The following is a 23,982-nucleotide window of genomic DNA, read 5'->3' as shown; positions in this document are numbered from 1 at the left end:
CCCAAACCAAGTATTGAGTACATATGCATGCTTATACTTTTCAGAGGTCCAATATTGTTCTATGTACAATCCTTGTTTTATTGATTGCATGTCCTATTCTAATTTTTTGAGATTGTGGATTTGGGGTTTTCATGAGCTGTAAGCCATAATCATCACAATTATGACAAATCACGGCTTGAACTATCTTGCTTTGCATGTAATGAGTTTTATCTCATATATTAGTTTCACCTTTTAAGTTGCATTACTGAAATAAATGAACTTTTGCACGATATTCTAATTTTTTGAGTTTTACCTGTATATATATGTGTACACACACACACACACACAAATATGTGAATAAAACCTTTCTCCCATAGTATCCCATAGTATCTGCTTGCCCAATTTGCTGTAGCAAGGTTAGCATGCCCTGAGTTCCTTTGATTTAAAAAATGTCATCTATTGAAATGTTCCTTCTCTTGCAGTTCCCTTTGAGATTTTGGTGGCCCGCTACTCTAATGGTTATTGACTCAGGCTTTTGACAAGGTTGGTTGAAATCACTTCTGGATAGCATGGGGTTGCTTTTTTTTCTTGCTTGGTTTCTATTATTGTATTTTTCTTTGTGTTTTTAATCTCTGAACCACTCAGAGTTGGCAGTGTAAAAAAAGTAAAAATAAATAAATCATAAAAATAGGGAGTAAGAAATGAGTGCTGTATCATCTATCCAAACCAGCATCTCTTAAAGAGTAAATATGCCTGTAATGAGTTCTATGAAGCAGCTTAGGAAGTTGCACTCAAGACTATTTTAGAAATCCCATGATCCTATGAAATAGTAGCGGGGGGTCATAAGAAGTGTAAAACACAATGTTTAAAAAATTTATGCAATGTATATGGCCACCCAACTTCTATACAGGACCTTGGACAGCTTACACAATTAAAACTAGTATGGTTTATTGAATAAATAAAAATGGCATTAAATGAAATTATACTTATTTATTTATATTTCATGTTTCTACACTGCCTGTTTCCATCAAGGAGGGGCTCGGTTTAACTAAATTTTAGTTTAACATGTATCAAACTCTCCCTACTGACAATACAAACTAAGAGTATTTTCAGCAAACCAAAAAGCGCTTATTTGGATGGGTTACGTAGGGTATAGAAATAAATGATTACATACATTTGATATATATGATATGATGTTTCAGAAAGCAACAAATCACATAATAAAAGCCACTGATGTGCAATGAAAGCTTTATTTTGTTAGACATGAGAAAAGACAGGCACCCTTAAAATATATTGCATCTCCTCCTTTGCAACCCAGATTCATTTTTTTCTTAACATTTGCAACACTCAAAGACTTCAGAATACTGCTTTATTGTTTGATTGAGAGGCCCTTTTAAAGTGTAGTTTTTGTACATCAAAGGAAATACATTTGATGTTCAGCTTCAAAAGGAAGCATGTATGCCAAAATACTATTATCAACTTTGATATTTAATAATTAGTTGTGGGAACAACTAATTCGCACAACACTGTCTTACATCCTGATTTGTCAAACTACCTAATAGGGCTGTATTACTATTAACCTTCTCATTTTTTTCTATTTCCTTAGCTTCTTATGACTAAAACTTTGTTGTTTGCATCTATGATTTATGTTGCTTTTATTTAGTATCCTATTATGATTTATATTGATTGCTTGTTTAGTATCCTATGACTATCACTAAGTGTCATATGATTTATGATGATTGTATTTTATGATTATGATCATGATTTATCACTTGTTTCTATGTACAAAGAGCTTATACACCGGAGATAAATTCCTTGTGTGTCCAATCACACTTAGCCAATAAAGATTTCTATTCCATTAAAATACTATAACAAAGCCTAAAGCTCAATGTAAAAACAATACAGCAACTTAAAAAACCCCAATGTGAATTAAAGAGGTTGGCGTGTCAACCATTGTTTACAAACCGTGATCGAGTTCACACAACACGTGAAAACCAAAACCATGCAAACTGAATGAATTGCTTAGCCCGTTGTGTGGATTTTGTGGATTAAACCTATATTCAGTCATTTGTTGGGGAGAACAACTAGTGTAACTTTTTGCGTCCCGTTGCGTCAAATATTGATTCAGGTTCTCGGTTTAAGCTCAGGATTGCCACTCAAATCTTCTGAAACAGGCTAGTGAAAAACTGAATTTAGGTGGGGAGAATCAGAGTCAACTATATCTAAAAGTCATCCAGGCAAGCCGTATGATGGGGAAGCGCTCCGATGGATCCTTGGCAGGAATAACAAAACTGGTAGGAATAGCCAACACCCCAGAAGACAAACTCAGGATCCAGAAAGATCTTGGCAAACTTGAACAATGGGCCCTATCCAACAAAATGAATTTTAATGTGGAGAAAAGCAAACCTTTACATTTAGGCAGGAAAAATCAAAGGTATAAGTACAGATTAAGTGAGACCTGGCTCAAAAACAGTAACTGTGAGAGGGACCTTGGAGCCCTAGTGGATGATCACTTGAATATGAACCGGCCGTGTGCAGCAGCAGCCAAAAAAGCTAATACAATCTTGGGTTGTATAAACAGAGGCATAGAATCAAGATCACGTGAAGTATTAGTATCGTGTTATAAAGCCTCAGTAAGACCACACCTGGAATACTGCAACCAACTTTGGTCATCATATTACAAAAAAGAGGTTGAGACTTTGGAAGACGTTCAGAGAAGAGCAAGGAAAATGATCAAAGGCTTGGAGACTAAAACATGAAGAACAGCTGCAGGATTTGGGTTTGGCCAGTCTAAAGAAAAGACGAATTTGGGGTGACACGATAACAGTACTCTAGTATTTGAGGAGCTGCCACAAAGAAGAGGGGTGTGTGTCAAATTATTCTCCAAAGCACCAGAGGACAGGACAAGAAATAATGGTTGGAAACTAATGAAAGAGAGAAGCAACCTGGAATTGAGGAGAAACTTCCTAACAGGAGGCCAATTAACCAATGGAACAGCTTGCCTTCAGAAGTTGTGGGCACTTCATCACTGGAGGCTTTTAAGGAGATTGGACAGTCACTTGTCTAAAATGGTATAGGTTCTCCTGCTTGAGCAGCGGGCTGGACTATAAGACCTCCAAGGTCCCTCCCAACTCTGCTATCCTACCCTATCCCATCCCGATTCACATCCGTTCCGTTCCATTCTGTTCTCAATAGGGAAAGCCAAGGGCGGGAACGGAGCGAAGTAATCAACCCAGAGTTCACAGGGAATCCTCGGAATCTCTTGAGCGCGCGGCTCAAGAGGGACGAGTGCGAGAGTGTATGTGAGAATTTATGCAACTGTATTATAATCGTGAGGACTTTTAGCTCGAACAGTGTGAGGTGGGGGGGAAAAGGCGGACTCTCCCCTCAAAGAGACCCAAAAAAACAGCAGCGGACGCCGTTGACAATTCAAAACCGTTACTCGTCCCACCCACCCCCGACTAAGTCACCCTCTGATTGGCCGAACCGGCCCCGAAGACGGGGAAAGCGAGTGGAGGCGAAGGTACAAAGAACGGCTCCCCCCTCACCATTCAAGCGCCTATCTCCCTCCTGATTGGCTCTGGTAAGCCACGAAAGCAGCGATTGGTGCAAAAGCGCTTCTCTCTGGGTCGATTGGCTGAGGGAAAAAGTGGCGCCTCTCAACGTTCTTACCGGGCCCCGCGAATGGTAGCGGAGCTTGTGAGGGAAGCTGAGTGAGAGTGCTGTACTTTTCACGCGCTGCCTCGCATGCCCTTCCGCGGTGGTAATACCATTCCTTAGTGGGGTTTAGTCAATAATAGGGTCGATTGTCCTTCCAACCGCCTCAGGAATAAGAAACGACAAGAGGGCTGAGGTATCCGCAAGGCACGGTCAGAAAAGTCAATGACGGCTTTCAGGACGCGATCGAACCTCCACATTTTCTGTGTGAGGCATGATCGTGGCTGCCATTTTGACTTTTTTGACCCTGCCCCTGCTTGAATGCTTTCCTCCCCCTTTCCATTTCTTTACTGTGGCGTATATTGAATATTCTGCCTAATATTATTTTTCTAATGCTGTTGTCTTCTTAAGGATTTATAGGGTTTGACAATCCCACAGAGGGAAATGATCTGAAACGATCTAAGCAAGGTGAATGGGACCTGGGATTTGGAATCCCACTGCTGGAGACTGACTGGGAATAGATTTTCCTTGAAGAAACAGGGGTTGACTTTTGCACTGTTAGGTAAAACAAGGCTTATGGCCCCAGGATTGCAGCTCAGTAAGGAAACCTTTGCTTTGTATAGCACTGCACAATCTGTGCTGTGGCAGTAAGAAGACCTGCCTCTTTTTATGAGTTTTTGTCATTAAATTATAGCATTGAAGGACATAATTCACTAGAGCTCTGCAGGCATCAAACCTTGCACAAGCACAACATTGCTCTTATTGTAATGAAGCCATTCCTTTTGCCAGCTTCTGAGCTGGTTGGGATAAAGAAGTGCATCTTCCATACGATATTGCAATAATTTCAATTCTTTAAAGCAGCTATGCTTTTATTAGCCTGAGAAAAAGACTGCTTTAAGGAATAGAGACATAAAGTGCTCAAACAAAGTCAAAACAATTCCTTGTAAATTATCTTTAAAGTGTGCAGAGCCTAATAATTCACTATTGGATAATTGCAGTAAATGGCATTGCATTTAGATTCAGTCATTCAGTAGCATTGACCATTACACTGATGGCTAATGTTAAAGTCCAAAATGTCTGGAGGACATTGGCTTGCCTATCCTAGCATGAATTAGTCTAAAAGTTTAAAAAAATATCAGCCTTATGCTTAGGTTATAATTTAAAAACAAGTACATTCCGTTACCAATTTCTCCCGGCTTTCAACTTCCATCTCCTGAAATTAATTACTTCCCTCACAAGCACACATTTTGTTTTGAATATCCTGAAACAGACATAGCAGATGTTTTCTGCTGCAGGCTTACTTCACACAAAGCTAACATGGTCTGGATAGTCCTTGTTTAGTATGTTGTGTGAACCTATTCAGTGGTTTGTATAGCTGAGTGTTGTAATTCGTTTTATTAACTCAACCTTTGCCTTATTTCAGGAGAAAGCCTTCAAGCCTCTTTCATATTCTAAAGATACAATAAAAGTATATTTAAAAAGACTGGATTGTTCTACAAAACAGTACTTTCACTTTCCAAACTTGTCATATTGTGACAAGTTGAAGTAGGTAAATATTCTGACATTGTGTCATTCCAAGCAGCTGCAGGGGAGGGAGGGGGAGATGGTGGGAACAATTGAACCCTGTCCCTTTATCCCTACTTGACTCCAATGCACATACAAAATGGGATTTTGATCATGTAGCTGCACTTATCATATTGGCCTTTCAAACTCAGCTTTTCAGGGAAAACGAGCTGTGCCTGGAGATGATAAGCTCAGTAGAGAACTGAGAGAATAGAATTTACATGTTGCAAAATAATGCAAACCTTTTAAAATGCAGTATCCATTTAAAAAAAAAATAATTTACTGAGTTTAAGCCATTTTAGTTCATTCATATAGCCTTAAGGTTTGCATTTTTTCAACTACTTTATGACAAATACTGTAGGATCAATGTAATGATTTCCTTTTATTGTATAATAAAGAACTGTTTTGATAGTTACTGTTGCTTTGATTGTTTAATGAAAACTAACCTAATAAATGCAGAGCTTGAAGTATAAATAAGTTACAGAAATAAAGGTTGCTGAGAATGTTATTATTATATTTCTATAGGGCCAAAAGAAAATATCTTGTGCTTAAATACTTTGTTTTGGTTCTTTTTAAAGCTATGTGGTTTGTGGTAGATTCAGGATTTGTTAAGTTTGGCGGCTACAAACTATAGCCAAAATTAAACACTGATGAATTACAAATCAACTTTATCAAGCAAAAGATACAGAATCAGATACCGTGATCAACTTTCCTTCCTTCAGAAGGAGATCCTGAGTATAGTTTGCTATCATATGTTTAGTTGTGAGTGCATGATGTGTATGGCTCGCAGAGTCACATTCAGCATGAAGAAAAATACATTGCTTGAATCCTCCTACAGATGACCAAAATTACTTATGCAGTATTACTTATCTAGCAGAACTGGAACCCCAAAGATACTTTCAGGATTCTAAATTCTAAGAACTAAATGTACATATCACACTCATTCAGAATATGATACAGTAGAGGTGGGGAACAATGACACTTTATGGCTTGTGGGTTTCAACTGCCAGAATGCTGACTCAATTCTGGGAATTGAAGTCCACAAGTTGTAAAGAGGCTATCGTTCCCCACCCCTGGTATAAAGCAATATGCACAAAGGCTAATCCAATAATATTGGCTTAGTGTAATTTGAGAATTCTATTTAAGACCTTTTGCAGTCTATTTACTGAAAATAGCTCATAGTATACATCTTATTGTTTAACATAATTATGGTCATTCATTTTTCTAAATTTGCATGACACATTGAAGTATAAATTGACTTTCTCCATGCTTGTCTTAATATCATATGTTGCTTCCAGAGACTTGGAGGGCACTTTCCATTCTGGCATTCACAAAAACAAATAGAACTTCTGTTTTTCAACAGACTTAAACTGATTGGTACTTGGAGATTCTGTAACACATTTATATTTTTATTGCATTTTTATTTGATTAGTATTTGTATACGTTTTGTTTACTGTATATGTTTTGTTTACTGTATGTTATCCAAAATTTTAAAATGGGGATGATTAACAAATGCAGTAAATAAATAAACATGTGACCATCATAAAGGAGTAGATACAGTTTTTTGTTTCTTTAGCTTGTACAGAGTACTGTACAGGTTCAGAAGGCAAAATTGAGGAATAATTATTTAAAAATTTAAATTCTGTGATAAATTTGTTAATAAAAATGTGCTTTAACTAAAAAAAAGTGAATTCAATAGTCATTCCAGGTCAGTGATAAAAATATCAATATAATTTAAGTTCTGATGTTTTTGTTTTGTTTTAAAGTTTATTCTGAATTGCAAATATGGCTTAGCAGTACAATAATAAAAATGAAGTTTTTTGTTGATATTTTTGTGTTTAAGAAAATTATGTAAGATGAAATAGGATAGAATAGGAAACACAGAAATAATTCAGGTATAAAATGCTACTTAACATTATTATATTATATTTTAATGTAATTTTTTGATGGCCAGCTATAGCAGTTTTTTATTACACTTATTGAAAAATAAAATAATAATTGAAATGTAGCTAGACATTTTTGTTTCTATTAAGGTAAATGAGATGAAAGCATTTCAGGAAAAAAAACATCAATTTTGGTCTTTTAATTGAATAACTATAGCCCTGCTTCTGGTCTATGCTATGTATGTAGCATGATGAAATAGTTACTGGATGGCTAATGGATGAGGAAAATGCTTAATAATGATGGCTTCTCAAAATAGCTGGATAGTTTCTATCTTTACCTTACTACAGTATGAAGGAATGGTTTGCTTTTGATTATGTTCCATCAGTTGCATGTCAGCTCTCAGTAACCACATATGGTATACAAATTTTCTTTAGGAGGAAAATGGTTACTAAAGACTAATAAATACATAGTAACGTAAAGCTGATGTTTAGAGATTTGATATCAAAAAAATCTTGATTGTTTTAATACAGAGCATTTTAAATGAAATCAATATTAATAGATTGCCCTACTTTTCTACATTAAACATAATTGTGCAGATACAAATGTAAATATATAACATTCATTATTTTTTCTTTCATTTTAGATTATATTGCTTAAGTATATGAAACAGCCAAAATGCCTGTTAGGCGTGAAGGACAGGTATCTTTAGATTGTAGAATTATTACGTAATATAGTAATTGATATTTGAAAGATATAATTATGCTCCAGCACTTACCTACTTCCAGGATAGTCTGGAATTAAAATGAAATCCTGGAGAAAAGAAATAGCAAACCATTTTTGTATCATTCTCAAGAAAACTATATGGATGTGACCATTTTCCTCTCACACACAGTAATTGTTTTCAATGGTCAATCCAGGCCCAAGACTATGAATTATATTAAATTTGTTTGCTTTATCATCTATACTTTATTTGGTTTCTCACATAGAATATTTGAAATGATCTCATACATCTGTCATCAGAAGTAGAAAGAAAAAGAAAGATACAGATTAATTTCCATTTCTTAGGCCCAGGATGGCGAACGTGTGGCATGAGTGCCACAGGTGGCATGCAGAGCCATTTGTCAGGGCATGCGAGTTCAGCCTTTTTAAAAGCCATTTTCCCCCTCCCCAGGCTCCAGAGGCTTTATAGGAGCCTGGGGAGGGTGAAAACAGCCTCCCCCAGAGGCCCTCCAGAAGCTTCAGGAGCTTCCCTGAAGCCTCTGGAGTGCAAAAACCGGCCCTATGGGCAAACCAGAAGTTCGGAAATGGACTTCTGGTTTGCTCATAGGGCCGGTTTAATCCCTCAGAGCCTTCAGGGGTCTTCAGGAGGCTTCCCTGAAGGCTCTGGAAGACAAAAAATGACCCTATGAGCAAACCAGAGCTTGTAGGATTGTTTTTAGTCCCCCGGAGCCTTCAGGGAAACCTCCTGAAGGTCCCTGAAGGCTCCGGAGGACTAAAAACGGCCCTATGAGCAAACTCGAAGTCCCTTCCCGAACTTCCGGTTTGCCCATAGGGCCATTTTTTTGCGCTCCGGAGGCTTCAGGGAAGCTCGTGAAGCCTCCGGAGGGCCTCAGGGGGAGGCTGTTTTTGCCCTCCCCAGGCTCCTATAAAGCCTCTGGAGCCTGGGGAGGGCGAAAAAAGCATGCAAAAAAATGGAGGGAGAGCGCCTGTCATACGCACATGCACACTGGGGGGTTGCACATTGCATTATGGGTGTGGCATGCCCATGCACGACCCCCCTGCGCCCCCCCTCTTATGGCACGTGAGCCAAAAAGGTTCCCCATTGCTGTCTTAGGCCTTTCCATCTTTACCAAATCCAAAACAGGTTCCATGAAATGCTTTGACTCAATGTTATATTGAGAAAGATCTATAGTTGTCATGAAGGCAATTGAAATTTAGACTGGCCTCATTCTGAATATTAAAACCCCATGGCACCAAAGCCTATGAGTTATTCCTGCCTTCCATTGAGGATGAGTCAAAAAGAGGGCTGTGAAAATATATACAGACCTCTTCACATTGTGAACATAAATTGTTTCAACTTCTACTGTCAAAATGATGCTATAGGGTGCTGCACACCAGAACAACTAGACACAAGGACAGTTTTTCCCTGAATGCCGTCACTCTGCTAAGCAACTAATTCCCACAACACTGTCACTATTTACTAAGACTATATTATTATTATTATCCTTCCTCATCGTTCCTATTACCTATCTCCTCTCATTTATGACTATAACCATGTTGCTTGTATTTTTATGATTTAGATTGTTCTGTTTGTTTGCTAGTATGATTTGATTGCTTAGTAGTAACATGACCATCACTAAATGTTGTATCTTATGATTCTTGGTGAATGTATCTTTTTTCTTTTTATGTACACTGAGAGCATATGCACTAAAGACAAACACACTTGGCCAATAACGAATTCTATGCTATGCTATTCCTATTCCTATGCTATTCTATTCCTATTCTATTCTATTCCTCTCTAAGTGGACTGTAGACCAAATGAGATCTATTCTGCTTCTCTGATGTAAAATCATGTGCAATGTCTTGAATCTGATCTCCAACTGGATAGCCTTCTGGCAGAGTTAGTATATTACTATGGTGTAGAACAGTGCCCCCAACCTTTTGGGCACCAGAGACCGGTTCTATGAAGAGAGGTTTTTCCACGGACAGGAGGGAGTGTAGTTTGCATGCTTCCTGCACCCCATGGATGGGGCTTTATTTGCACGGACCGGTTTCTGGCATCCCATGACCCAATGCCCATCCACAGACTGGGAGTTGAGGAACCCTGGTCTAGATTGAGAGTAGTGGTTAAGGTATCAGGCTATAAACCATGAGTTCTAGTTTCACCTTAGGCACTAAGCCAGCTGGGTGACCGTGGGCTAGTCACTTTCATTCAGCCGTAAAAAGGAGGCAATGGCAAACCATCTCAGGAAACCCTTGGCAAGAAAACTGCAGGGATTAATCCAGACAGTTTCTGAGAAATGGACCCAATTGAACGGAAGAAAAAAATGATTTGGTGTAATTGGTTATCAATTGTTTAACATGCCCTTTTGTCAACAAACTTGCAATACGTGTTTTATAGTTAACCACTTTAAATTATTCTCTTATTTTTCCATCTGGGCCCCAGTCATAAATAAGATAGATGGTGATAGAAATTATTGTTAAATAGTGTACTAAAATAATATGTATGTATGTTATTTTTGACAGCTTGAAAAATGTGTGGATGAAGCTATAAGAAAACATGATTTTCACTCATTGCAACAGTTTTTGCAAACAGATTTCTCTGATGATATGTCCCATAAATGCAGCAAGCAGTTTCTCAACAAGTTAGACAAGCTTATATGTCAGGTGATGAATTTTTTTTAACTGTATAAATTAAGATGGGAATTTATATACAATATAATTTTAAATAGTTTTAACTTTTAAAATTATTCATAGTATTATAAATGCAACATCAAACCTTGGAGATGAAAGCCTGCAGTACATACTTATGATTACTAGGTGGCAGTGATTGATTGTTTGACTGATTATGTGCTATTAAGATGGCATTGACTCATAGCAATCAGAATAGATTTCTCCAAAGACAATCCGTCAGTAACCTGGTCCTTGAGGTCTTCCAACAGTCTGCGCATTTCTGCTGTAACTGAATCCTTCCACTTTGTTGCTGGACATCTTCTCATTCCAACTTTCAAAGTATTATAGATCTTTCAAAGTCTTTGCACAATGTGTCCAAAGTATGGTCATCGGAGTCCAGTCATTTGAGTTTGAAATGAGAACTCTGGGTTGATTTGTTTGATGATCTATTTGTTTTCTTGGCTATTCGTGGTATTCATAGGGTTTTCTCCAGGCACAGATGTGCATATATGTGTCAATATTTCTGCTTCTTCAAGATCCGTAAGTGGTTAGTGACCTTCAGTTAGTTAAGTGGCTTACCCAGTCAATATTGCCTAATTTCAAAAAGCTAAACAGTTTCAGACTTCGTTAAATCGGAGACTAGTTTAATGAAAAGAAGGACTAGGGATGACATGATAGCAGTGTTCCAATATCTCAGGGGCTGCCACAAAGAAGAGGGAGTCAAGCTATTCTCCAAAGCACCTGAGGGCAGGACAAGAAGCAATGGGTGGAAATACATCAAGGAGAGAAGCAACCTAGAACTAAGGAGACATTTCTCATTAACAATTAACAATTAATCAGTGGAACAACTTGCCTCCAGAAGTTGTGAGTTCTCCAATATTGGACAACCATTTGTTCTGAAATGGTATAGGGTTTCCTGTCTGAGCAGAGGGTTGGACTAGAAGACCTCCAAGGTCCTTTCCAACTCTGTTGTTCTGTTCTGTTTTGATACCACCAGGAAAACTCAGGGCTGTGCAAACGTATGTTTTGCAATGTGCAGAAGTACATATAATGCATCTATTCCTAAGTCATTATAACAGGCATATTTTTGCCTGATCTGAACAATTTCTAGCATTATTCCAGCAAAGTAGGATGAAGAGAAAATAAATACAGGCAGTCCTCGACGTATGACCACAACTGGCCCAAAATTTCTGTTGCTAAGTGAAGACGTGTTAAATGAGCCAATTGCCAAATGTCTGTATTTTGATCACATGACGATGGGGATGTTGCAACGGTCATAAGTGTGAAAAATGGTCATGTCACTTTTTTCAGAGCCATTGCAATTTTGAGTGGTCAGTAAACAAACTCTTGTTAGTCGAGGACTACCTGTATCCCCGTCCGTTCATATTCCCTGTGCCTTTTTCCTTTCTTTCTTTCTTTCTTTCTTTCTTTCTTTCTTTCTTTCTTTCTTTCTTTCTTTCTTTCTTTCTTTCTTTTTTGCTTTTTCTAAAGATGGTGCTCTGAATGAAAACAGGATAGTTTTATTATGGCAGTCTGTAGTGTGATTTTGATAGTCACAAAATTTCAAAACTCACATACAGTTCTATGGCAGTTTAGGCATTCCTTGTTAAATTGTATTTTTAATATATTCCCAAATAAACAACTGACACAATCTCTGCATGGTACAAATTTAAACAGAACAACTTTCTGCAGATTTGACAGCAAATTTTCTACTGATGTGCAGGTATATATTTATTTGTTAAAATAATATATAATTGCTATAGAATTCAGGCACCATGTTTTGTTATTGTATTAAATATGGATTTTTCCATAAAAACTGAAATAAGTTTTGATTTTCTTTATGTGCACTTTTTTAAAATTTCAGCAACTTGACAGTGAAGAAGTTAACAATGTTTCCACTTTGTTGAATACTCTTCAGAACCATGGCAGGAATATTAACATAGTAAATGAAGTTGGGTTTCCAGCCATGATTGAATATGGTCTTATTCAAAAGATAAGTATATAATATTGGAAAATAATTCTAAGACTAATTAGATAGCAGGTCTGCATAGGTTTGATATCTGCATATGTTTGACTGCTTAGTAGTTTAACATTATTGTTAATGCTATTCTGCAATTGTTTTTTGCATAAATGAACAAATAACCATAGTAATTGTACAATTTTTTTCTTTTCTTTTTGTACATGGTTAATTGGTTTGAAAAGGCCAAAGAGATTTTGGGGAAAAAAGACAGTGAATGTAATCAGGCATTTACTACTATCTTTGAAGATTTCTTTGATGTCCTAATGGTAAATATATCCCACATATATTTGACAAATTAGGTGATAAACTTAATATTCACATTACTTTGAAAAGCTTTTTTTCTTATTTGGCATTATTTTTTCTCATTGATATGCCTAGAATAAGATGGGCTAAGATTTACTAAACAACAACTTAAAGTATATTTAATTTCAATTCTTACCATAAGCAGATGATGACTATAACACTTAGGAATTCATTTTACATTAATCTCAAAAAGAATAGGTCCCATTTATGTATATTCAAAGAAATTCATTATTTATTGTTTTTTGAGAAAAAAATTCTGAAACTGTGGTATGTGCTACCCAGGATTTAGAGTATAATAGTTATTTTCTGTGTGCAGTGTAATTTTAATACATTGTTTATTTTAATTGTAGATAGTACATGATACCAGCAGTGAAGGTATGTCTGAAAATCAATTATACAGTTTTTGAATAAAGTTTTGTAATTTAAATGCAGCTATTTTGTCTTGAATATTCATTTACACCAATGACTTTGGTTAAATTATATGGTTCTGTAAATAATGGCTTACATTTTCATCTAGGTAAAATTCAAACACTTGAAAATTTCATATTGCGAATATGCGCTCTTGCTGCTGATAACAGAATTAGTATTTATATTCAGCAGGAGGTAAAAATTCTTTTTAATATTATCTTTCTTGGCTTTTAAACTTTGAATCGGCTATCTTGCTATGTTTTAATAGCAATATTAATTTTTTGTGTTTCAGATATTTGAATAAGATATTAGACACGTATATCTAGTGCTCAAGCTTCCCTTCTAAATATTAGAAAAAGAGTAAATCTATTTTTTTTTAAAAGCCTACTGTATTGATTTAATTAACCATACAAATATATTCAGTAATGTATTTTATTTACATATTTGTTCCTTTCTATAATTTCTAGTATCTAACTCATCTTTCTGAATGCCCTGTGTACTATAGGTAGTTCTCCACTTATGACCAGTCACTTAACAATTGTTTGAAGTTAGGACAGACTTGAAAAAAATTACTTATGACACATCCTTAAAGTTACGATTGTTGCATCATCTCAGCGGTCCCATGATTGCATTTCAGGCACTTGGCAAGCCAGCTTGTACTTACAACCAATTACAGTGTCCCACAGTCACATGTTCAAAATTTGCAACTTTTTTTCTGCTTTTTCAGCAAAAATGCCCATTGGTTAAATTTGATTTGGACTTATGATCCTATAAGTTGCTTAATGACCAATTATTCACTTAACAGCCATCATAAAAATGATCATAAAATCAAGTCTGGTCTCATGATGAGTGAATTTACAATCCCATGACTTATGACCAAAATTCCAAGCTCAATTGTGGTTGTAAGTCAAGGACTAGCTGTACATCATTTGAAACTATTTGTATTTTATCACGTATCGCTCAACGTCTTCAGTTATTTATAAAAATAAGAAAAGTGGGGGGGGGGGAAGAAACAAAATAATGCTATGGCATTACATATATGTATTTATTTGTCCAATATCTACGGCTGCCCAACTGCAAAGCAGTTTAAGGTAATAAAGAGTTTACCAAGCGGATCATAATAACAAGAAAGAAACAAAAAGATAAAACCATCATACACCGGAAAGACATAAATTACATCTCACTGCAATAACATCTCACAATGTTGGGCAAGTGTCTACTGGAAGAGCCAGCTTTTAAGGCCTTCTAAATGATAGCAGAGTTGGGTTCACATGGACCTAAAGAGAAATGTTGTCCCAGATGGCAGGCATGACAACAGAGCTGGTGTGCCTATAAGATGCCGTTGTTTTGTCGATTGAGACTCAGAGCACACTGACTTTTTGTGGTCTTAAACAGTGTCCAGAAACAATGAAAGAAAGATGGCCTCCAAATATCTAGATCCTGAGCCACATATAGATACTTTCAGCACGTTGAATTACAGCTGGAAACCAACTGGCAACTGACGCAACTTGCAGATAGAGGTGTCATACACACGTGGCCATAACCATTTGTGTTGCTGCATTATATACTAGCTGTACTTTCTGAGTGGTCTTGAGGGCAGTTCTAAAGAAAGTGTGTTACAGTAATTCAAACATCAGAGCCTAAGTGACAGTGATGGTGAGAAGGTTCACCCTGTGCAGGAATGAGCCCAACTGGTACAGAAGTTGACTCTATGAAGACCCTTCTAACCATTACTACTACCGCTTTCAGCAAAGGTGCAAGGCTGGGAGGACTTTCCAAACATAGGCTCCATGTAGAGAAGTGCAGTGCTACCCAGAAACTAAAGCTGGAGAGTCACTGGAAAACTCTGCATTCCCCACTGCTCAGATCTACTAGGATTGAGCCTCAGGCTGTTTCTTCCCATCCAGACCTGCAACAATCTCTTGATGAATCTTGAATCTTGATGGTAGTACTTGGTAAAGCCAGGGGCCAAGATGTACAACTGGATGTTACCAATACAGCTAGTCCTTGACTTACGACCACAACTGCATCCAAAATATATGTTAAGTGAGACATTTGTTAAATGAGTCTTGCCCCATTTTACGACTTTTCTTGTCACAGTTGTTAAGTGAACCACTGCAGTTGATCAATTGGTAACCTGATGGTTTGGTGAATCTGACTTCCCCATTGTCTTTGCGTGTTGGAGGATTGGTGATCACATGGCCCTGGGACACTGCAACCATCATAACAATGAGTCAGTTGCCAAGCATCTGAATTTTGATCAAGTGATCGTGGGGATACTGCAAAGGTCGTAACTATGAAAAACGGTCATGTCCCTTTTTTCAATGCCGTTGGAACTTTGGTCACTAAATGAGCTGTTGTAAGTCAATGACCAGCTGTATATTGATGATACCTGATCTCATACAGTTGCATACTTCACCACTGAGATATATCTCTTGTAAATATTAAATAGAGATAAGAATGTTGAACCCTAAGAAACCCCACAGAACTAAACCTTAGGCTTGATACTACCTCCTGCTCAGCATTGATTCTGGCATTAATTTTGATTGCGCCTTTGCGGCCTCTCCTGCAGCAACGAACCACCCTGGCTCCTTGGTTTACCGAGGACCTAAGGGTGATGAAACACCACAGGAGACGCCTAGAGAACAGGTGGAGGTCCTCGCGCTCCGAATCTGATCCAACACAGGTAAGAGCCTATTCACGGACCTACCTTGTGGCATTAAGAGCGGCCAAACGTAGACATTGTGCCGCTCTTATTGCGTCCGCTGATAACCGCCCTGCTGCCCTGTTTCGGGTGACCCGCTCCCTCTTATCACAGAGGCCGCGGGAAGCCCCTTTACAGGGCAGAGCAGAGGAGTTTGGGGAATATCTGCAGGACAAAATCGCTCAGATCCGGAGTGGATGGCCCCCCTTCAGTGGACCGGAGGAGTCGTCAGCAGCAAGTCTTGAGGGACCATACTGGGAGGAGTTTGACTCTGTTGCCCCCGAGGATTTGGACAGGTTACGTGGGCGGCTGCGAGCCACTACATGTTTATTGGACCCGTGCCCCTCCTGGCTGGTACTGGCATCCTGGGAGGTGACACGAGGCTGGCTCCTGGGTCTAGTGAACGCTTCATTGGGCGAGGGGTCCTTACCGGCCGCCTTGAAAGAGGCGGTGGTGAGGCCCTTACTCAAGAAGCCTTCCCTGGACCCGATGGAACTAGCTAATTATCGTCCTGTCTCCAACCTTCCCTTCTTAGCGAAGGTTGTAGAGAATGTGGTGGCACAGCAATTCCCACGGCACCTAGAGGAAACCGATTATCTAGACCCGCGCCAGTCCGGTTTCCGACCCGGTCACAGCACGGAGACGGCCTTCGTCGCGTTGGTTGATGATCTCTGGAGGGCCAGAGATAGGGGCTGTTCCTCTATCCTGGTCCTATTAGATCTATCAGCGGCTTTTGATACCATCGACCATGGTATCCTATTGCGCCGGCTGGAGGGGATGGGAGTAAGGGGCACCATTTTACGGTGGTTCGGCTCCTACCTCTCCGGTCGGACGCAATGTGTGTTGGCAGGGGAGCAGAGGTCGACCCTGAGGTCGCTCACTTGTGGGGTGCCGCAGGGGTCGGTCCTCTCGCCCCTTCTGTTCAACACATATGTGAAGCCACTGGGTGAGATCATCTGTGGTTTTGGGGTTGGATACCATCTGTACACTGATGACACTCAGTTGTACATTTCCACCCCAAACCACCCCAACGAGGCTGTCGAAATGATGTCCCGGTGTTTGGAAGCCGTTCGGGTCTGGATGGGGGACAACAGACTCAGGCTCAACCCCTCCAAGACAGAGTGGCTGTGGTTACCGGCGCCTCAGTTCAACCAGTGGACTCCATCGCTGGCCATAGGGGGCGAGCAAATTTGGGCATCCTCCTAGATGCCCGGCTGTCAATGGATGACCATGTGGCAGCCGTGGCAAGGGGGGCGTTGCACCAGGTTCGCCTCGTGCGCCAATTGCGCCCCCTATTGGACCGGGACGCCTTAGCACAGTCACTCATGCGCTGGTGACGTCTCGTCTGGACTACTGCAATGCTCTCTACATGGGGCTCCCCTTGAGATGCACCCGAAGACTACAGCTAGTTCAGAATGCGGCCGCGCGGGCTATCATGGGGAGTACGAGGTACTCCCACATAACACCTCTCCTGCGCGAGCTGCACTGGCTGCCTGTGGTTTTTCGGGTGCGTTTCAAGGTGTTGATTATCATCTTCAAAGCGCTCCATGGCACAGGACCTAGTTACCTGCGGGATCGCATCCTACCTCATTCATCCCTGCGACCAATTCGCTCTCACAGGGAGGGACTCCTCCGGGTGCCGTCCACCAAGCAATGCCAACGGGCGGCGCCTAGGAGTAGAGCCTTCTCTGTGATGGGCCCAACCCTCTGTTATGACCTCCCCCCCGACATCAGAACTACTACCGACCTCCGCTCCTTCCGACAAAAACTTAAGACTCACCTGTTCCAATTAGCTGGCCTGGCCCATTTATAGTTCCATTTATACCTCCTGGCAAATATTTTATCCGGGGATACTTTTTAGGGGTGTTTTTAATGTATTTTAAATTTCTAAAATTTTAAATCTAACTTTAACTATTGTACAGTAAATTATTGCTACCTCCTCCAGCCACATCTATATTTATTTTATATTTATATTATGTATATTCACTGTTTTTAATATGACTGTACACCGCCCCGAGTCCCTTCTGGGAGAGGGGTGGTCTAGAAATCAAATAAAAGTTAAAGTTAAGTTAAAGTTGATACCATGGTTTATTTTTCTATACATTTGTTTAGATGGTCACTGTGATTGTATCAAAATTTAATTCCCTTGTAAGGGACGGTCTTCCTTTTGCTCCATTGATTTCCTTTAGTGTGCTAGGAAATATAATTGCACGTAGAACAGCTAACATGTGAGAGGCACAGTAATTAAAGCTAAAATCTCCTTCATTACATTGTGTGGGTATTTAAAGTTGTTTTGGGCTTCATACTGAGTCTTTTTTTAATATGCTTAATATTCAATTACCTCTTTTTATTATCTTTAGGCAGTAAGAAAACTGAACTCCATGCTTACTGCTATGCCTCGAGATATTAGAAAGAAAACAATTTCTACAAAGGAAATGCTACAAGTCATGTAATTAACTTTAATATAATGTTCACAATTAAGTTTAATATAACCCTGGGGTCCCTTGTGGAAACCTAAAATCTTGTTATGATAATGTTATTGCATGTTGAGATCATTTCATTTATGCTTAAGCAGAATTTGTTCAAAGTTAAACATTTTTAAAATTATTCTTAAAAACCTGAAGTAAATATGATACAGTCCTATTAATTAAGAATAATATGCAGTCTTTTAAATAAGCCACAACTTATACGCAGTTTAAATTGGCTTATGGATATCCTATTGCACTTTCCAAAAACTTCTTCTCATAGATGGAATAGAGATTGCATTTGGGGTGTCTTCTTCAAATTTTTATCTCACTTGTTTAAGATGACCCTTTAAAGATGGAATATTTGTATTACACTATTGTATCAACAAGACCATTAGTAACTTTTGACTAGGGGGGGAAATCAACTTACATTCACTACTGATTTGCAAATGTGAGCACGTGCATGCGCAGAGCATCAAAAACGGGACGTGATTACGTCCAGGCGCTTGGGTGGAGCCTCCCATTGCCACTGCTACTGGTTCGCCCGAACCGGATAAAACAGGCTCAATTGTACCACTGCTTTTGACTCTGTGAATAAGACACAGGCAGGTTATCCGTTTAAATGTCTCCTTCAGGCAAGAGAGTTTGAATAAATAGGTGTTGTAAGAATATTTCTGTAATCCTTCTAGATTAATTGATACAATCTAATAATAGACTGGAATTCCTTTCCTGAAGAACTAGAACTTATAAATACTTTTAGCAATATATCCCCTATATCAGTTACCATAGCTAAATTGTCCTGGTTAAGAGAAAAGTTGATTAATAAATACATACAGTCTCTATCTATAAATTCAATCCTCCTAACTTTAAAAGCTCTGAAAAGGAGAGATTGGTCCACGAGAAGAAGCAAATATAAAAGAAGGGAGATGTAGGATATACATCCAATAATAAATAAAATATATAAACTATTGAAAATAATGATTATTAAATCATATCAATCGTTATTATTATATCAAACATTTCTCATTTGTACTTTTTTTTGTAGACTCAAAAGCTAAGAACAAATCATTAACAAAAACAATACATGCAAATAAGTTTTGATACATGCAGATTTTTAAGGAATAATTCTTAAAAATATAACAATGCTTCGTGCCTAGATTGTCCTAGATGATGATTGTTCTCATCATCTGGGAATTTAGAATGAAAATACTAAACCTCCTGAGAACTGGTTGGCATCCAATCTGATGACATTCAAAAGTCATTAAAGACCTGACTCAATCTGAATGGTTGAGTTCCTGTTGGATGGAACTTTGGGCTTTATATGTTTTCTTCAAACTGCCTCTGGTCTGCTTTTTTGTCTTTTGACAATTTTTTTAAAACTTTCAGTTGTAAGTTGTCCAGAGTCAATGGGTGGCCTATAAATTGGATAAACAGACATAGTTTTACAATATATGTAATGTTTAAAAAGCCAGCCAAACTGAATCACAGTATTTGTTTGACAGGAATGATATGGGGAAAAGAATTTTGGATGCTGGAGGTAAGCACAGATTATGATTTCAACCTATGAATTAATGTTATCCAGAGCTGTTTAATTCTAAGCGTATGCATTTTCTATAGCTTCCATGCCACATGTGAAAAAAATATGTTCATAGGGCCAGTGATACATATAGGCTAGGCATTATTTCATTCATTATATTCCACCCAATCATTAATACATTAGAATGAGCCGTGGTGGCACAGTGGTTAGAATGCAGTACTGCAAGCTACTTCTACTGACTGCCGGCTGCCTGTAGTTCTCCAGTTTTATTCTCATGGCTCAAGGCTGACTCAGCCTTCCATCCTTCTTAGGTTGGTGAAATAAGGACCCAGATTGTTTGGGGGGGGGCACTGACTCTCTAAACCGCTTAGAGAGGGCTGTCGAGCACTATGAAGCGGTAGATAAGTCTAAGTGCTATTGCTACTTATTTGTTTTTTCCTGACATGTCAGTTCTGTATTTTAGTTGCTTTATTTCGACTATTGTAGGTAGTATTTAAATGCAGCACCTAACTTAAAGTTAAGTCCGAGTGTTTTAAGCTAGTGATTGTGTTTAGAATTTTAAGAGCAGGGGGTGGACCATTTCATGAGATTTCTTTTTCCTAGGAGGTAGGAAAATACTTTCAAATAAGGAACTGAAGAATAGCCAGCCACCATGTTTATTTTGTAAGAATATCTCTGAGGTTTATATAGATCTTGAAGGAGTCCTGAAAATGCAGGTGGTACTGGCTTACAAGCTATCTTCCCATTTTGTTAGAAGTAAAATAATGTTTTAAAAATTCAAATAGAGTGGCAGAGATTCTTGTGGCTGCTAAGAAACGTGTTCACAAATATATTCATACCTATGAACACTACATTGAGTACTTCAGATATATGCAACAAATTATATGTATTGTTTGTGAATGTGTATATATGGTTAATTTGGAGGCAGTAACATTTAATTACTATCAAAAAGTTTTATGGTAATGCTCCTGCCATATGTATTATAGACTATGATCTCCAAGTTGCCATTACTGAAGCATTATGCAGAATGACATCAGAAAAACAAAGAAGAGAGCTGGCAAACCAGTGGTTTCTAATGGATTTTGTCAGCAGTGCATTTAAACAAATTAAAGATTCTGAGTTTGAAACAGTAAGTTATACTCAAATACTGGTTCTTTCAAAATAGCAAAATTGTCAAAGAGCTTATACTACTTTTCTCTTTAAACAGGACTGCAGGAAGTTCCTTAACCAAGTTAATGGCATGCTTGGAGATAAAAGAAGGTATGCATAATATTAACCAAATACAGATTTCTAATTACAGAATATACACTCTAAATGAGCACGGCTTTTCATGTTGAAAAAAATAAGAGTTACAAGATCATTCTCTGAAGTTGTTATTCATGTTTGCCAACATCAGCAATCCAGATGTAGCATTAGCTGTTAATGAAACTTAATTAGTGCATTTAGTTAAATTTTATCTCATCAGTGTTTTGAGGATGTGTCTTATTTTATGGCAAAAGCTAGGATAAAACCAATTACATAATAAGTAGTACTCCATATATCTTATGGAGGGTGTTTTTATCAGTAGTGTATGTTTTAACTTTTTTCCCCAAAGGAAAAGGGTGAATGGAAATGGGAATTCTATTTTTCTGAGTAGAAATGAATAATAACAACAACAAAAACATAACAATTAAACGTAAGCCAGTTCTGCTTTTATTATGAAAATACTGTACTCTCTTTCAGGGTATTTACCTATCCTTGTTTATCAGCTGCCCTTGGTAAACATGAGGTAAGTTCTTTTCTTTTGACTAGGTTCCATAGTATATTATTTGAAACTTTGAGATGCTTTGTTTGAATTTGGAAGCTTTGCATTTGACTGGTAATAATTCAAAGAGTTTTGATTTAGAAATGTGTTGTGGCCCAGCAGGATCCATTTGAGCTGCTGATGGACTCAGATAGCGAGGGATCATTTCAGTCTGCCCTGGTTGATGTGGAAGACCCTGTGCAGGTTGCAGATTCAGGACAGGGACCAGAGGGGCTGGTTGGCCACCAGGAGGTGCCTGAGGCATGGAGCAGTGAGGAGGATCAAAGGCAGTCAGTCCCTGATGCTAGAGTGAGAAGGGCTGAGAAACGAAAGCAGCAGCTTCGTAGGCAGGCTCACAGACGATAATTAGCACAGGTGGTTGTAGATTGGCCCCTCCCAAGAGAGCTTATAGGTGAGGCGTTGGGAGGGGACATTTGCAGGAAACAACTGTTTGAATTGGTGATTGAGAATCTCTGTGTATTTCCAGTCGTGTCTGTTTCTGGGGGCTATTGGTGTTGTTCTGTTGGCAGGACTTACTATCTACTTCATTAAATAGTGGCAAACAGCCAAGCCTGTGTTCTGGCTTATTCACAGGCGTGGAGAGGGGGGTCAGAACAGAAATGGGATCAGAATGTTGTTAAACTAATATCAGAACTAGTCATTTGAATGCAGATATCAGCACAGTATAGAGAGCCTGTTCAGACATAAGCTATTTTAGGATAGAAATTAGCTACTTAGCTAAATTGAGAATGTTGATTAACTGCATAACCTTTCTCACCTTCTTTTAAATCCTGGCCCTTTGTGCCTTTGCTTTATGCTTTATGTTCTGGCCTTGTGTTTTAACTAGAGTTTGAAACAAATATTAAATCCCAGTTGCTATTTTCAAACATAAAACTGAAGTTTAAATACTAAAATAAAGCACTGAAGCTGTTCCACAAGAAGAGTGAATACACTGTCATCAACTTACCCCAGCATGATAACCCATAATCATTAAGATGAGAACATTGCAAAATGTTATAAAAGGTTTATAATGGTTCTTTTTTTTAAAAAAAAACCTGATTCTATTATAGCTACAGATGCCAGCAGATGAAAACCTTGATGAATGTTGGATTGACTTCAACGTTGGTAGTAAAAGTATATCCTTCTATGTTACTGCAGATGATGAAGTAGGTTAAGTTTTCTTTATTGAATCCAACTTTTTAAGATTATAACAATCTTTTTAGTTATCAGAATCAGAAGAATTTATTGTGAAAGTCAAATGTTAAAAAAGCTCCTCCCTCCCTTCCTTCCCCTCTTCCTTCCTTCCTTCCTTCCTTGTATGCTGCATCTCGCCAGTTAAGTTTTAATATGATCATCTTTAAAATATAAAAAAGAATCCATGGTTTTTAAAGCAGACATGACAAAGAATATCAACCATTTCTCAAGTGTTTTTTTGCATATGCATACTTTCTTTCCAATGAAATAATTATTAAGCTTTATAATACATTATACACATATGCTTCCCCACTGAAAATCAGCCCCTTTCCATTGCTGTTGCTGAGGCATTCCTTTATCCAGCAATCATCTTACCAGCATGACATCTGTGATCTAAGTTTTATTGTTGATGATTCCTGGATGGGTGACCCAATGGGACTTACATGTGTATGATGAACCTTGTTCAAGTTGTGGTAACCACTGACAGCATATTTAGGATTTGATTTTCAGAGTTGGGCAGGACGATCTGAAATGACTGATTTAATATTTAGCAGAGCGTCATGAGGAGATAATTGGCTGCTGAGACTGAATATTTAAGCAGCTTTCCCAATTTGTAAGGATGGAATGGAAATTAGAATAATTTTTTCAGACAAATATATTCTAATGGTTTCTTGATTCCTCTGAAAGTATTTTCTACTTAGTTTGGCTGGTGTTATTAAAGTCCTCCTAAACCACAGAGTCCATATTGCTCACAATGGGATCTAGATAGTCTCCAAAAGAGTTAGAGATCTTAAGTGATGGATTTGGAAATCTTTTTTACAGAACAGAACAGAGCCGTTGGCGTGCCAGAGCACTTACTCGTGACTACTTCATTTGATCTCACATACTGCCAAGTCATTGTGATTAATCTACTTAGCTGTTTAATTCCATTTTAACACTTATGCACATAACACGAAAAAGCCCTTGATTCACAGGCAAAACATTGTTCCTTTTTCAAAACCAACTGTCTGCTCATCTAAATTCCCTATTGTCTGGTAACACAAAAGAGGGGTGAATAACAGTTTCATAACTGTTGTTATTTTAAGATATAAG

At 38.2% G+C, this 23,982-nt stretch overlaps 1 protein-coding gene across 1 annotated transcript in view; it reads left to right on the top strand.

The window, feature by feature from the left end:
• The first annotated feature begins 3,570 nt into the window (after positions 1-3,570).
• Positions 3,571-23,982, top strand: part of SYCP2 (synaptonemal complex protein 2) — a 62,787-nt gene continuing 42,375 nt past the window's right edge. Inside the window, exons 1-14 of the mRNA XM_081949185.1 lie at positions 3,571-3,742; positions 5,060-5,185; positions 7,727-7,782; positions 10,330-10,470; positions 12,341-12,471; positions 12,660-12,762; positions 13,150-13,174; positions 13,317-13,402; positions 18,272-18,360; positions 19,879-19,913; positions 20,900-21,042; positions 21,121-21,173; positions 21,636-21,681; positions 22,767-22,862. Coding sequence (XP_081805311.1) covers positions 7,759-7,782; positions 10,330-10,470; positions 12,341-12,471; positions 12,660-12,762; positions 13,150-13,174; positions 13,317-13,402; positions 18,272-18,360; positions 19,879-19,913; positions 20,900-21,042; positions 21,121-21,173; positions 21,636-21,681; positions 22,767-22,862 — 972 coding nt within the window. The 5' untranslated portion in view covers positions 3,571-3,742; positions 5,060-5,185; positions 7,727-7,758. The remainder of the gene's footprint in view (positions 3,743-5,059; positions 5,186-7,726; positions 7,783-10,329; positions 10,471-12,340; positions 12,472-12,659; positions 12,763-13,149; positions 13,175-13,316; positions 13,403-18,271; positions 18,361-19,878; positions 19,914-20,899; positions 21,043-21,120; positions 21,174-21,635; positions 21,682-22,766; positions 22,863-23,982) is intronic.

This window comes from Natrix helvetica (assembly GCF_964273705.1).
Source record: "Natrix helvetica genome assembly, chromosome: 3".
In the NCBI taxonomy this organism is placed as follows: domain Eukaryota; kingdom Metazoa; phylum Chordata; class Lepidosauria; order Squamata; family Natricidae; genus Natrix; species Natrix helvetica.
Note: the sequence above shows the minus strand (reverse complement) of the source record. Positions and strands in the feature narration are given on the sequence as shown.